The following is a 14,021-nucleotide window of genomic DNA, read 5'->3' as shown; positions in this document are numbered from 1 at the left end:
CAAAAGTATCTTTTGAAAGATATTTTTTCTTCTTTTACAAGGCAAATATGACTTTTGATTACTATAAAATCAAATTCTGCCATGAAATACTTCACACACTGTTTCATTCTCCTTTTAGGTGTTTATCAAGACAAACAGTTCGATGCCCCTCTGAATGCTTTGTATATACTAAAAATGCATAAACTAACTCGAAATATGTTATTACAAAATCTACTGATACTATCTTATTTATCTCTGGGGCCTAATTATAGATATAGAAAGATAGATGATGATAGAAAGAAAAAAAAAAAAAGAAAATCCATTTTTAATACCTCCCAAAACCTAAATAGAAAGGTTTTACATAATATTATTGAAGTAGCAAATTCTACGGCAAAACCAGTCCATTTTTCTACAAAAGCTGTGTATTTAGCTTCTCTCCCATATTTGCACTTTTTATAATCTCCTTTTAGAACTGTCAACAAAATGGAGCAGTAGGAAAAAGAAATGACTAGAATGCTGAACTGCAGATAGCTTTGTTAATTTGGTGCCTATGTAAGAGATAAAACACTACCAGATAAAGATTCTTTTTTTTTTTTTTTTTTTTTTTTTTTGACTAATAGCAATGGAGCTACAATTTAAGAATGGCTTTTTTCCCCTTTGGTGAAACTTTGAACCCAATGCATCATTTATATTCTTTCACATTGTGTATAATATACTATAACACAATTGGATTTACAGGAGGTAGACAGATGAACTCCTAACCTTTAATGTCAGATGCATTAGCATATAATTTCATATCTATTTTCTCAGATTTATAATTTCACCTTTTGCAGTGCACAAGCTAATGTAACTTCTGCTGATGCCACTGCAAACTGGTTAGGTTATTTTATTTCTAACCTTTGTGAAAATGGCAATGTGCTCTTCAGCAGACCTAGAAAACTAAACTGAAATGAATGTGTTTAGTGTTCCCCTCTCGTTTCTATTTTGCTCTTTCGCTGTTCTCATTCATGCATCTTTTTTATCTCCCTTTCCCCCTTACTTTTAAAGTGCCCCTTTAGGAAATGTTGAGAACAGCACGTTAGTCAAATCACCAAATTGCCAGCTTGGCTTCAATTACATGTCAGCTGAAAGAAGAGGCAAAGTTATTACACTAGACTCTAAGATACAATCTTAAAATAAACAAAAACACTTTTGAAATGTGTTCCTTTTTTCTATGCATGTGGAATCAGTGGTTCTCTTCAAGTATTAACACTACTTACAGTTATTTTCAATCTTTACATTTCTTTAACATATTCATTCTGTCACCTCTTCTGTATGACAGGATCTCTGCAATGTTGTGCCATATGTATTAGTTGTGCTGCTAAATTCTTTTTTTTAATTATATTTGACAAGGTGCTACTTTTCTTTTAGCAGTTTACTCAGATTCCCCCTTCATATATATATATATAAAACATAATTTTAAATAATGCATACTTTTGACAATTGGATCATATTATGTGGAAGTCCTTTTACATACCTTTGACTTCTTTATCATTTTTGAACCATCTGATGTCAGCTGCTGGTTTACTACCAGAAGTCTTGCATGTTAGCTGCATCCTCTCTCCCTCCATAACTGGTGAAGTAAATCCAGTAATTTGTGGTTTCTCAGGAACACCTAGCAAGTAAAAAAGTAAAATGTCTCTAATATTGCCAAGTGATACATGTATGCCAAGTTATAAATATATAACCACTTTAATTCCTTCACATACTCCAGATTCTGGGAATAGAATATTTACTGCCTTGTCTTCCATCAAAATTAACTGAATCCTGTTCCCTAAACTGTCAACCTGAGCTGTCATTGAGTCTAAAAGAATTAAGAGAACAGATACTATCTAGTTTTCTCAAGAAAACAATGTTACTTTTTACTTTAAACCCTTATCTTGAGATGATCAAGCATGAACTGTGAGGATTCTAACAGAAAAATCCAGGAGAAAAAGAAAGGTGAAAAGAAATACAGGAGTTTGTTTATTTTCAGAAAAATGTAACAAAATAACTAGCAGCTATCACATCATCCACTGGCTCCAAAGAGTTCTTCGTCCAAAACATACTGCTTTGGTAGAGGCCTGCTGAACACAAAATACCACACACACAATATTATATTTGGAATGGTTTGTTTTTAAATGTAACATGAAAGATTTTAAGGAATTCTGAAAAGAATTGGGAATATTTAATCACTGAAAGAATAAAACCATTTGACTTTGGAAAACACAAAAATAACTTATTTTAAGATGTTTCTGATGATCGTAATTTTAAATGTTCTGCAAATGTAATGAGATCATAGCTTGCATCAGAAATGCTTTGATGCATTCACATTTGTGTCTAGATAAAGGAATCAGTCACAGTAATTGATCCCGTGCCCTGTATTTCACAATTTGGTTTGTTTACATCTCTTTTCCAAAATGACAAATTAGGTACATAAAAAACAACCAGCAATGCCTATCAATCACAGAGTACATTTCTGTAATAAATCTATTCCTCTCTTTCAGGATATATATAATAGCATCTACTATAATACCCTGACACTCAAATCTTCTAATCCATATCAAAGCAGCCAAAGAAAAGATCATTAGTGCATAGATAATGTATCTGGTTAGAACGATGTAATATATTTCAAAGGAAAATATCCCCTTCTCAGGTAGAAGTTGTTTCAAGAATTTGAAGTGTTACATTGAAATAGAAAATTTAAAATACACAATGAAAGGTTCCTAAACCGTGTAAATTGCTTTTTTGGAAGGAAAATCACTGATGGTGGGAAAAGCACATACAAGAAAACAAAACCAGGTAAAACTAAAGGGGCTGCAAAAGATCAAGTTACTTAGATGAACAAAAAAAAGCTATTTTTTTTCTATCATTGTAACACCTTTCTATGTCATTCTGCCATGAAAAAGGTTGAACTTACTTAATGTTTAACTTATTGTTTAGCTCATGAGATGAATCTCTGCAGTAAAAAGAAAGGCAGTTGGTATTCCAGAATTCTCTGCTTTGAATGGGTATTTTTTGTCCCTAAGGGAAACCTGTGAATATTTTTGTAAAATAGTTTCACAGGGACAGAAAGGGAAACATATTTCATATCCTATGCACAAAAACAATACCCTATCTGGATTAAGGTTAGCATTATTGGCACAGGAAATATATTAGCCTTACTAATTGAACTGTCTGTCTGTCCCTATATAAAAACAAAACAAAGAAAAAAGTCAAGTTCAGAGACAAAGAAGGGGATAGTAATAAAAATCTCTCTCTAAAATCACCTACCCCTTTAGGTACGCAAGTGTGATTCAACAAACTATGGCAATTTCAGCTGATTGGGCTGCTGACATTCACAGAATTATATAAACCTTCGAGCAGAAACTTTATTTCCTGGGCATCTCTACAAATCTGTCCCTTTCTATGTGTATCTATAACCTTTGGGAAAAACAGCAGAGCATTTAGAGGATAAAGCATAAAAGAAGCAGCAAACCCATTGAAAATATGTACCTTATAGACAGAAAAAGAAAGGAGGATGAGCCAAGAAAATGCTTAGCTAAGGAAAAACTATGAAGATCTAAAGCCTTGTTTTGATTTCATACTTTCTAATTTTCTCCCCTTTGCCCTATATTGTACCTTGTTAAGAGATGAACATACGCATTTTCTTCACCCTTTTGCTGCTTGGGAAGTAGAGGTCATGTCCATTTTAAGAAGCACTCATACTGTAGCATTTCTGTGCTCCGTAATTCATTATCCTGCCACAGCACAAGCAGTAAGAGGCGTGCTACTATTCAGCACTGCACTCCGAAAATAATAAACGACAGGGAAACTAGATTGGGCATTTACATGTATCTTCTGCTAAGCTTCAGAAAAGTTCACTCTTATCATAGCTCACCAAAGCTTGAGAAGTCTGAGCACTTGCTTCCTCAACATTGGTATGCTCAGTCATTTATACTCACCGAGAACGGTAAGAAAAGCCTTGGAAGTTTTGACAGGCATAGTAAATAAAGAGCAGGTGTACTGCCCTTCATCCGACAGAGACACATCACTGACGCTGATGCTCAGTTCATGCCACGAAGCTCGAACCAGCTCGATTCTGTTGTCCCGCAGAGCTGAAAAACAAAGATTCACAAGCCATAAGGTACAAAAGAGCCCATCAGTAAAGCTTGGGAGGTTACAGAAGATGCTCTACACAGTAACCTAGTGCAATCACACTCTCTCAAATGCAGAGATATGGATTGGTTAAAGTTATCTTTAGGCACACTCTTTTGCTCTCTCTATGGAGTAAGTTTCCAGATTTTAGCAAGTTTCAGAACAGTGCCTAAATGGCCCGTAGTGTATATAAACTCAGAACCCAACTGGCTATCAGTATCTTTGTTCTTCTTCTGGAAAAAAAAAAAAGAGATCTCTGGAAATTGTCTTTTTTTATTTTATCCCACTGTCCACTCGGCTGTAAATAAAATCCAGGAGATCCAGCTTATTTCACACTGTTTCTTTTTTGTTCCTGATACTCTTGCTCAAGGCCTAAACTTATTCCTTCCTAAAAGCATCCTCCCCATGTATTTACAAATGTAGTAACATTTTGAAAATTCTGTTTCCTCCACTAACAAACTATTTTCAGCCACAGAAGTGGAGTGTTACATAGCTTGCCTGTTCTCACATCCATTGCTAATCAGACTGAAAGGAAACACAGGTGACTCTTTAAGAGTCTAAGGGTATTTCTCACTAGGCGTGTATTGAAAGTTCTTTTTCTACTGAAAGCTGAAAATAGTGGCTGTTTTTTTTTTTCTTTTTTTTTCTTTTCATTATGACTAGAAATCTGATTCGATATCAGAAAATCCATAGTAATATGGATAGAAGAAGGAAGAGCAGGAAGCTTACTTAAATGGAAAATGTCACTAATGTAGCTAATACTATACATTTTTTAAAGATTTTAAAACTTGTATTTAGGTTAAAAAAGATTGAAACACCCAAACATTCATATTTTTGAATTAAACTGTCTGAGAAATCCACATATATTAAGTCTTTCTGTAGCATAGAAATAGCAGTCTCAGAAATAAGCAAGCACTGTAATTCTCCTAAGTGAACAATATAAAAGACTCTAACTCAGAAAGTTCTGCTGTATACCTCTAGATTCAAATCTTTCATCTGAATCTTCGCTGTGATGTTCTTTTACAATAAAACTCTGGAAGTAAAGTGGGACAATTATAATTACAGAAAGATCTATGTTTTGGTTTGTGAGAAGATCCAAGATTCACAGTCACCACTGCTGTTCTCACTCACTTCTTTCAAAAAGCTCCAAAGGCTCTTAAATTTCAGTTTCACCTAACATTTGTATCTGTTCACTGATAAAAATGAAGCTTTACGGTGGCTCTTGTGCTCCTAACTCTGGATATTTCTACATTATTGCGAGGTTATCTAAGTGCTGTCAGGGTAGGAAGATTTGCGCCAAAGTTAGCAGCTACAAAAGGATTCAGCAAAAATGTCACTTGGATTGGTTGTCTTCCAAGGCTCACGTTCAGGTTCCTTTACAACGCCTTCAAGTGGAATTTATTGGTGATTTCGAGGCAGGTCAGCTAAAGCTTGACTTATTTTTTCCAGGGTCTGATAACTTAAGAGGTGACAGCTTAAGCAGGCTGCACATGCAAGTATGCTGTAAGCTGCTCCGAGGCATATCAAAGTGACTGAGATTGTTGGAAATGGACAACTACCAAATAAATCCGAGGCAGCTTCTGGCATCCTACCATGGCAAAACCAAACGATTACACAATATATATTGCATGTAATTAATAAACAATGATGAAATGTTAAAGTAAATAAGCAATAAAGGCAAAGTGAAAAGCAGCATACTACCAATATGCTGATATAGGAACCAGGGAAAGCAAGCTAAAGAAAGTCAAAAGCACATCGAAGCAAGCTTCTAACAGCACAAGATTGCAAACACAGCTGCTGCCTTGCAGCTCTACTGGGCCAATGTCTTTACAACAATGAAAATATTGCTCTCTAAGTAATAAGATGGAGAATTAGGATTCATTTCTCAGCATTTCAATTCTAGTCAAACATAAACTGAGCAAACATAAGAATGGTAGTTTATTTTGCATTACTGACCCTTAAAGAAAACATTTATTTTCAGAATGACCCAGTGCTTCCAAATTGTTTGATTACCACACCCAGACATATAATTTGGAGAACAAAATAAGAAATTTTTTAAAAAACAAATAAGCACCCCATAATTTGAAAGTGGTGATTTCTGCCTCCACTGAACCAGAAATTACATAAAATATAATGCAGTAGATCATCTTACATAATACTGTATTTTGTAATAATTTTCATTTGCTACTGCCTCCGGATTATTGGGTAAAGAGGGCCTCCAAAAAAAGATTTATGTAGCTGTTAAAATATTTTCCTACAGATGTGGCAATATGCAGAATATACTCCACTAGAGGACAAAGAGTCTACAGAAGGTGCCAGGAGCAAAGCATTTCTACCCTATTGATACAGAAAAAGCAACTAGTGAAATACGAACCAACTGCATCAACTACATTCCCTACTGCTGCCTTTCCTTATTTCTTTCCCTCTACACCTTTTTTTTTTAACCTTTGTACAACATAAAAAGCCCCAGCTCAGTCAATTTTCTGGAAAATTGATAAAAACAACCACTGATCAAGAACTAAGATCTGACATACCAAGTTTCAGCCTGGAGTGAATTTTTATTGAAAGCACAGGAAAGAAAAAAAAAAAAGAAAGAGAAGTTTATAATGGAAATGCCAACACAGAGCCTTTGCAAACATACTGCAAATAGAACCCACATAATATTCTTGTACAGGAAAACTGTTTGCCATGAGCATTTTTATTAGTGCCAAGTCTAAATGCAATTAATAATCTGTGCCATCAATTCCAAAGATAAACTTGTGTTAGCTTTCCTGTCTACAGAGATTTGAGAGCAACGCATTAAAAAAAGTCCAGCCTTATTCCACAGACACAGCTAGCACTTGCATGGATTCTTGGTAGGATTTCATTTTCAAGCTTTATTCCCCTCCTATCGAAGTAATGAACAACACTATATATATATATATATATATATATATATATATATATATAAAGCCATAAATGCCTGCTATGAAACTGATAGCTGTAATGGGTGTCAGACTGGGTTTGTTTCCATTTCCATGCTGGGTTTTACCTTTCGCTAAAAGGCTGAAGCCGGCTTGCAGAAGGCAGCCTGTCTACTCCTGCCTCCCGCCGCCCGGCTTGGCAGCATCCCTGTGGAAGAGGCTTTGAGGGCAAAGGAGTCACCTGCAGCACCGGAGAAGCCAAGAGGACATCTCGTGAGCCAGCACTTTCCAAGCACAGGGGCTGGCAGGAGCAGTCTTGCAGGCCATAACTCACTGCCAAGCCTCTGCACTTGATCCATCGCAGCAGATCTGAGTCCTACTTGTTTAAAGAGCAAGATTGTCCCATTTATTACTTTATATTTAAAGCACATGAGCTTCAAAAGTGTTTGCAAGGTTTTTCCTTCTATCAAATTTGCTGAAATCCATTTTACAAGATTCAAGCCTACTCAAGGTACTACCATTGCAGTATAAATAACGTATCTTAAAGTAAAATAGAAAATGTTCTCTCTCATTTAATTAGTGACTGAAAGCAGAAAGTAGAGCATGCAGAGGGGCATTCTGCATGAACGTAGAGCTTGGTGCACCCTACAAAATAGGCTCCTGATGTACTGAAATGTCCATGAATTGCTCTATAGCTACTGCAGTGAATATTTCCAGCTTCCCCCAAAAGTTAACAGGAAATGCCAAACTCGTAATTAAAGGGTCTATCTATCTCAACTACAGCTACTGTATTGCATTCAAGTGACAGTATTTATTTCTCTACCTTTTAAAAAGGCTGTATTAATAGATGCATTAGTATTCCATGTGTGGCTTCTGAATATTATTTACTATTTATACTGCAGTAGTGACTAGAGAGCCTATGCACATACTAAAAAGACAGTTTTGCCCCTAAAGGCTTTGTTTTCACTTGACTTGCATCATGCCCTAACCTCATTCCTATCTCTGTCAGCTCTTCTATGTCCTCCTCTGGAAGCTTGTCCTCTTTCCCACTCCCCACTTTGCAGGAAGCCAACAGACCTTTCTAGCTTCGTCACAAGGATTTTCACCTGATTCCAGTATCACTATATAAACAGTGTGTACATCTGCATTTTCACATGTTACAGCAATGTTAGAGAAATAAATGGCAAATATTTAACTTCTGTGAGAAATGTCTATGTCAAAATAGTAAGAATTAATACTACCACCAGCCAGCTTGTCCTTGCTGGAATCTTGCACAGAAAGCACTTATAAAAAATGTAGGATGCAATGGGAAACATAATTGCCTAGCAAGTTCCAGTACATTCTTAGTACATTGGTAAATTTTTATAATTACCAGAAACATCTGATGTAGCTTCTCTGCAAGGACGTGAAACAATTACACATAAAATACTTCTTCCTGAACAGACAAACTCATTTATTTTACCTGCATTCCCTTTTTCTATAATATGTATGTGTATATATATATATATTTTTTTTTCAAAATGTTTTGGAGTCAGAAGATATTTCTTACAAGCAACCTAATAATTTGCCTGCTTAGGTTACTATGAGCAAAAGATAGTGCAGTGTACTTCAGCTGCATTAATTAGAAATTACTAAGACTGGTAAATATCACAATAAACTGATCTCCTTGTCCACAGTCATATAAAGCTATATATATATATATATTTTTTTTCACAAAACAGTATAATGATCATATGTAGTGAAACCTTGGGATATAATCATATGTGGTGAAACCCTGTGATAGGAATTAGATCAAAAAAAATAAAAGAAAATTAGATATTTGCACTATCATGGAAAAAAACCACTCATGTTTCCTACTGGGAGGAAAAGACACCTGGACCTTTTAGATACAGTAGCCACAGAGCAGTATCTATAATCTTATATCTCTAAAGAGACTATGACTTACTAGTGTTTGGAATCAAATATTTGAACAATGGAGAAAAAACAAACAACCAAAAGCCAAATCCTCCAGAGTAATTTGCAGATGTTTTGACAATACTAACTTGACATCTGCTGCCATCCCAGGATTCGCTCAACAAAATTCCTTCCTTATGGTGGAGCTATTCTCTCTGTCATGGGAATAATGAAACCATTAGTTGGAACCGGAAAGATTTCTGATCCTGTACAGGCCACACTGAACTCCCAGAAATTAAATGCTATGAAACTGAAAAACAAAACAAAAAAACAACCCTCTGATTTCCAGATTCTAATCTTCCAAATGCAGTAATATCATAAAACCTGAAATAGATTTCTAGGGCTTTGTACTTTGTTTCCAGACATAGTTGGGAAGTCTTTTGCTACCTTCCTAATGAAGTCATAATTACCAAAAGGTCTACAGAGATGATCCACAGAATTTACCAGTAGCTGTGCATCAAAATCTATCAAATTGCAGATCACTACCACCACCAAATAATGAGGAGGAGGAGCAGATGGAAATAAACATTCTAGGTATTACTGTTAAATTAGTGTGAGTATTGTACTGTGCCTAGCTTTGTCACCCTCATCCTTTCATAACATTCCTCTTGAATTCCTTTAAAAAATTCATGTACTCATTCGACTGCTGCTGTATTAATAATATGCCCATTTCCTAACTAACTGATACACAGTTTCCTAGGGATTCTTTACCTATCATGTAGGAAGTTGAATGACATCTTATCTCCTAATATTTTAAACTTCTAAATTATTTATAGGTAGAAAGAGAATGCTGTTTTTTCCCTCTTTTCCATTTGGAGTCACGCAATTTGATTACTCTAATACCAGGGGAAATACCAGGCAAGGAAAGCTCTGTGGGTATTTAGAAACAACGTGCTTTCTATTCCTATTTCTGCATGTTGTGTGGCCATTTTTCTCTCATATCGTAGATGAACTCCATAGTTTGGTTTCTGTAAAACTATCACTTTTGCTCTTATTACTAGCTCCAACAGAGGCTAAAGGTTAGAAAGAGCGATGATCTCTTAATTAACCTACCGTCATGACAGATTTCGGTACTGGGGCAGAAACACTGAAATTTTCAAACCTAATGCTAATGTACAGAGAAAAGCACTTGGTAGCACATTAGAAGTTCCTGTATAACCTATTAGACTGTCCAGCATTTATACCAGCTGGGGTCCTTTTTAAAGTGACATCATTACTAAGTAAAATGAGATGAAGAAAAAACAAAAACTGGAGATCATAATACTGTGGACAGGTCTTTGGCTGACTGGATGTGAAACAGAGTTCTGACTAATTTGTAGACAAATTATGATTTTTCCCTATTAAGAAAGTGATGAATAACAAAGATGAGTTCAAAAGGACACTCCAAATAGCAACTTTTACACTTTTATGTCCCTGAGATGCTGCTGGTACTTCAAACTCACTGAATTTTTCAATTCATTCATGCAGTTACTGAATAAATTCAGGGTACTGCAAAGTTTCACAGAAGGTGTCAAGTATATGGTTTCTGAAATGAAAGAACAACAACGCAGAGCAATTTGGGGAGATTAGTTTTACAGTCATTCCTGGGCATTTCTATTTCTCTTTGAACCCTGCAAAAGTACTTGGTAATCAACAGGAAGGAACAACAGGGTCGACAGAAATATACTTCTCCTACCTCTAATCATGCGCTGGTCATCTTCCAGAGCAAGTAGCACTGAGTCTACATTATGCTCTGACTTGCATTCTAACTAAGGACTGGATTGTTTTCAGATGAGAAATTCTGCTGAGAATTGTTTTTATTGCCTTATTTAGAGGACAATGTTCAACAGCAGGCTGCTGTCTTCTTTTTACAGTTTTGGGGGTTGTTGTGTGTTGGATAATGGATATGTCAAGGAAAACAGCGAAGTCCCTTCATTAGAAGAGGTACTGACAGTTTTGCTAAAAGGAGTGTCTTGCCTGTGCTTGCTTACTTTCCTGAAAAGGTGAAAGGACTGGGGACCCAGAACCTGTCAGTACAACCTCATCTGTTATGTATCAGCATGGACTGTATTTAAAGAACAGTTTTACTCTCAGATGCTTATGAGGACAGTCCAAAAGGTAACGTAATTTCTCCAGTGAAATAACAATTCTTAATTTCTTCTCATCTCGATAGAATGAGAACAGTTAAAGGTGACTTCCTTACAATCTTGAAAACATCTGAAAAGCATAGTTTTGCCAACTGTTGCCAACTGAAAATAGAGGTCCAGCATTATATCCCCTTCATAAATGGAACAAGCTCAGTAGCGCTTTCTTTTATGCCAGATTTTCTGCATTTCCCCCTGTCAGTTTCTCTCTGTTTAGGGCATTCAAGGAAAAACAGCCAAAAAAAAAAAAAAAAAAAAAAAGAGGAGGAGCTTGCCTCTTAGGGTGCTTATATTTTTTATTGTCTATTTCTGATGTTAAAGAGACATTATCCTTATGTTCTGTCTTGTCTTTCCATGTCATGAGGTCAGCATGTATTGTCTTAGAAGGCCTCAGGATTGCCCTACTTTCAAAGGAGAAATGTAAGCTTCAAGCCCTTCCAAAATATGTGAGTTTTGAATTATGAAGATGTTCTATTGGTTTATCATATTCCAATATTGTTTAACTCTGCCTCTAAAAATAAAACAAGAATCACATCAGTCAGGATGAAACACTGTCTTGAAAGCACGGCACATCTTGTTCCTTCTGCAACGGGAATTACAAGATTTCCTATTATACTAATGCAACTGGACATGAGCCAGAGCACAGTAGCCCAGGCAATCTTTAAAAATCATACTTTGAAAACATGCAGCTGCAAAAATTAAAATTGCGGAATGGTCAGACAAGATTAGTGATGGTCAGAATTAAAATAAATGAGATTCCATAGATAAATGTAATGGGTAGATATGATGATCTTGTATACCAAGTTGGAGATTATATTTTGAAGCAGGAAACAAGCTGGAGGATTTCAGAGGTTCAAATGCAGCACTACTACAAAAAGGTGAATCCTATTCTGGTTTACACTTATACTAGTAATTATAGCAAAACGAAAAAAAAAAAAAAGGATTCTAAAACTACATATATCAAACTATGCTATATATTGTAAATTACAGATAGGAGCAGGCTCTTAGTCAGGGAGGCAATTTCTGAAGGTCTACTGATAGAATTACTCATCACATAAACAATACTGTGAAAGTGAAAATAATATAATAGAGACTTTTGGTAACAGTCCACACTTACCTAAGATGACACTAATATGAGTTCAAAAAATAATTCATTTTTCTGTAATTTTGCAGGATAATATGGAAAGACAGTATATTTCTGGCTAAATAGCAATTTGTTTTAAGCGAGAAGTTTTAGATGATGACAAACTCCAATTGAAGTACAAGGGGTAAATAAATACTAATCCTCTGGCAAACTAAAATGAAGGTAAACAGATTTCTAAGTTTGTTCTTCTGTGAAGACCGGATCAGGCAATTTCTCCTCATGCTGCTGATGTTGATATTAGTCATTATGTCAATAACGTTTAAATGATTGCTGACCAAAGTAGAGTTAAGCTTATCTTAAGTATTGAAAACTGTCTAGCCAAACAGCACAGAGTTCTATCAAGACAAACTACATATTTTAAAGAACATCAGTTATGGTATACTCACATTTTCTTCTTTATAAGACTGCCCTTTTGCAGTTGCTGCTGGTGACCCTCATGCATTGGCTCTAGTCAGCTTTGTTTGCAAGGAATCCTACGGGGTAGGGAACATAGAAAACTGCCAAATTTTACACACTTAGCACAGCTGGAAAATCCAATTTCACTTTAAGTTTGCCCAGGTACATGTTTTCTACGTGTATCTGCAGCAAATCATGACTTAAGGAAGCTGCAGAACTGAATCATAACTGAATTTCTCTAACCTTGCGCATTGTGAAATTACAGTTTTGCGCACACACTGACTAATATGCAAACTTAATGATCCCATTGTACTGAAAACAAGTTTTTAGTCATATGAATAAGCAATACTCATGGTCGAGTCATATAGTATTGCTTCAAACTCCTTTAAAAGTCAGTCGAATTTATAAAAATATGTATGGTCTTGCTCAAATATATCCACTCACCAGAATTTGGAGAGACTTTCTCACTCCCTAATGATATAACTGTGAGAACAGCTATAAGGTGGCCTGATATTTTTCTGCACTTCTTGCTTTGATCATTCATGTAGATGCATAAACTAACAATGACCTTCCTGAAGCAGATGGCTGCTCTGGCTAGACCTGCAGTAAGAATACTCATTCTTCCTAACTATGTCTGTAGTAAGAAGACAGCCTCCCCAAACTCCTGCTGCAGTCAGCGGAGCGAGATAGCTTCCTCCAGAGACCAATTAAGAACAGGTCACTGCCTTGAAAATGTTACAGATCCCAGACAAAAACAAGCACACAAATCAATGATTGATGATTGTATTGGGAATAAATCTACCAAATGATTCTAGTATCAATGCGGAGTCAAATACTAACATCTATGTCAATACTGAGCATATTAGTGCTGTTAGTGACTAATCACAGATCTCACTATTGAGGGAGTTGAAATACGGGCCAAAGTATCAGGAGAGATCTGAGCACAATTCCAGTGAGGAATCTCAGAAAGCTCTTTGGTGGTTTTAATACAGCGTTTATGACAGAGCCCTTTAAAGTTTTATGATGCCTCTCATAAAGCCCAGCAGCAGGCAATTTCCCTATGAAACATAAGTACGCAGGTTCTTCATCTTTTGCAAGGATTTGTCTTAGTTTTCCAGATGTTGGTATATTGTGAAAGAAACATTACTGTGAAATCATGGTGATGGAAATAGATGGTTGCAGATTTGTAACATCTTTCATATAAGGAGAAGCTAAGCAAGCTGCAATGGATTAGCCTGGAGAAGAGAAGGCTCAGGGGAATGTTATCCACAAGTGTAAGTAAGTACCTGATGGGAGGGAGTAAAGAAGACTGAAATAAATGCTTCTCTATCATACCCAAAGAAACAGGAGGAACCAATCAGCATAAAC

General features: G+C 35.9%; 1 protein-coding gene across 3 annotated transcripts in view; it reads right to left on the bottom strand.

The window, feature by feature from the left end:
• CADM2 (cell adhesion molecule 2) overlaps positions 1 to 14,021 on the bottom strand; it is a 599,764-nt gene that overhangs the window by 117,539 nt on the left and 468,204 nt on the right. For all 3 annotated transcript variants that reach the window (XM_088522065.1, XM_088522063.1, XM_088522064.1), the window contains 2 exons: positions 3,942 to 4,094; positions 1,496 to 1,633 (listed from right to left, as the gene is read on the bottom strand). In XM_088522065.1, coding sequence (XP_088378191.1) covers positions 1,496 to 1,633; positions 3,942 to 4,094 — 291 coding nt within the window. The remainder of the gene's footprint in view (positions 1 to 1,495; positions 1,634 to 3,941; positions 4,095 to 14,021) is intronic.

This window comes from Tinamus guttatus, unplaced genomic scaffold, assembly GCF_059628265.1.
Source record: "Tinamus guttatus ecotype Peru unplaced genomic scaffold, ASM5962826v1 Tinamus_guttatus_pri_ptg000144l, whole genome shotgun sequence".
Taxonomy (NCBI): domain Eukaryota; kingdom Metazoa; phylum Chordata; class Aves; order Tinamiformes; family Tinamidae; genus Tinamus; species Tinamus guttatus.
The sequence above is the reverse complement of the archived record's forward strand: the minus strand, read 5'-3'. Positions and strand labels throughout refer to the sequence as shown.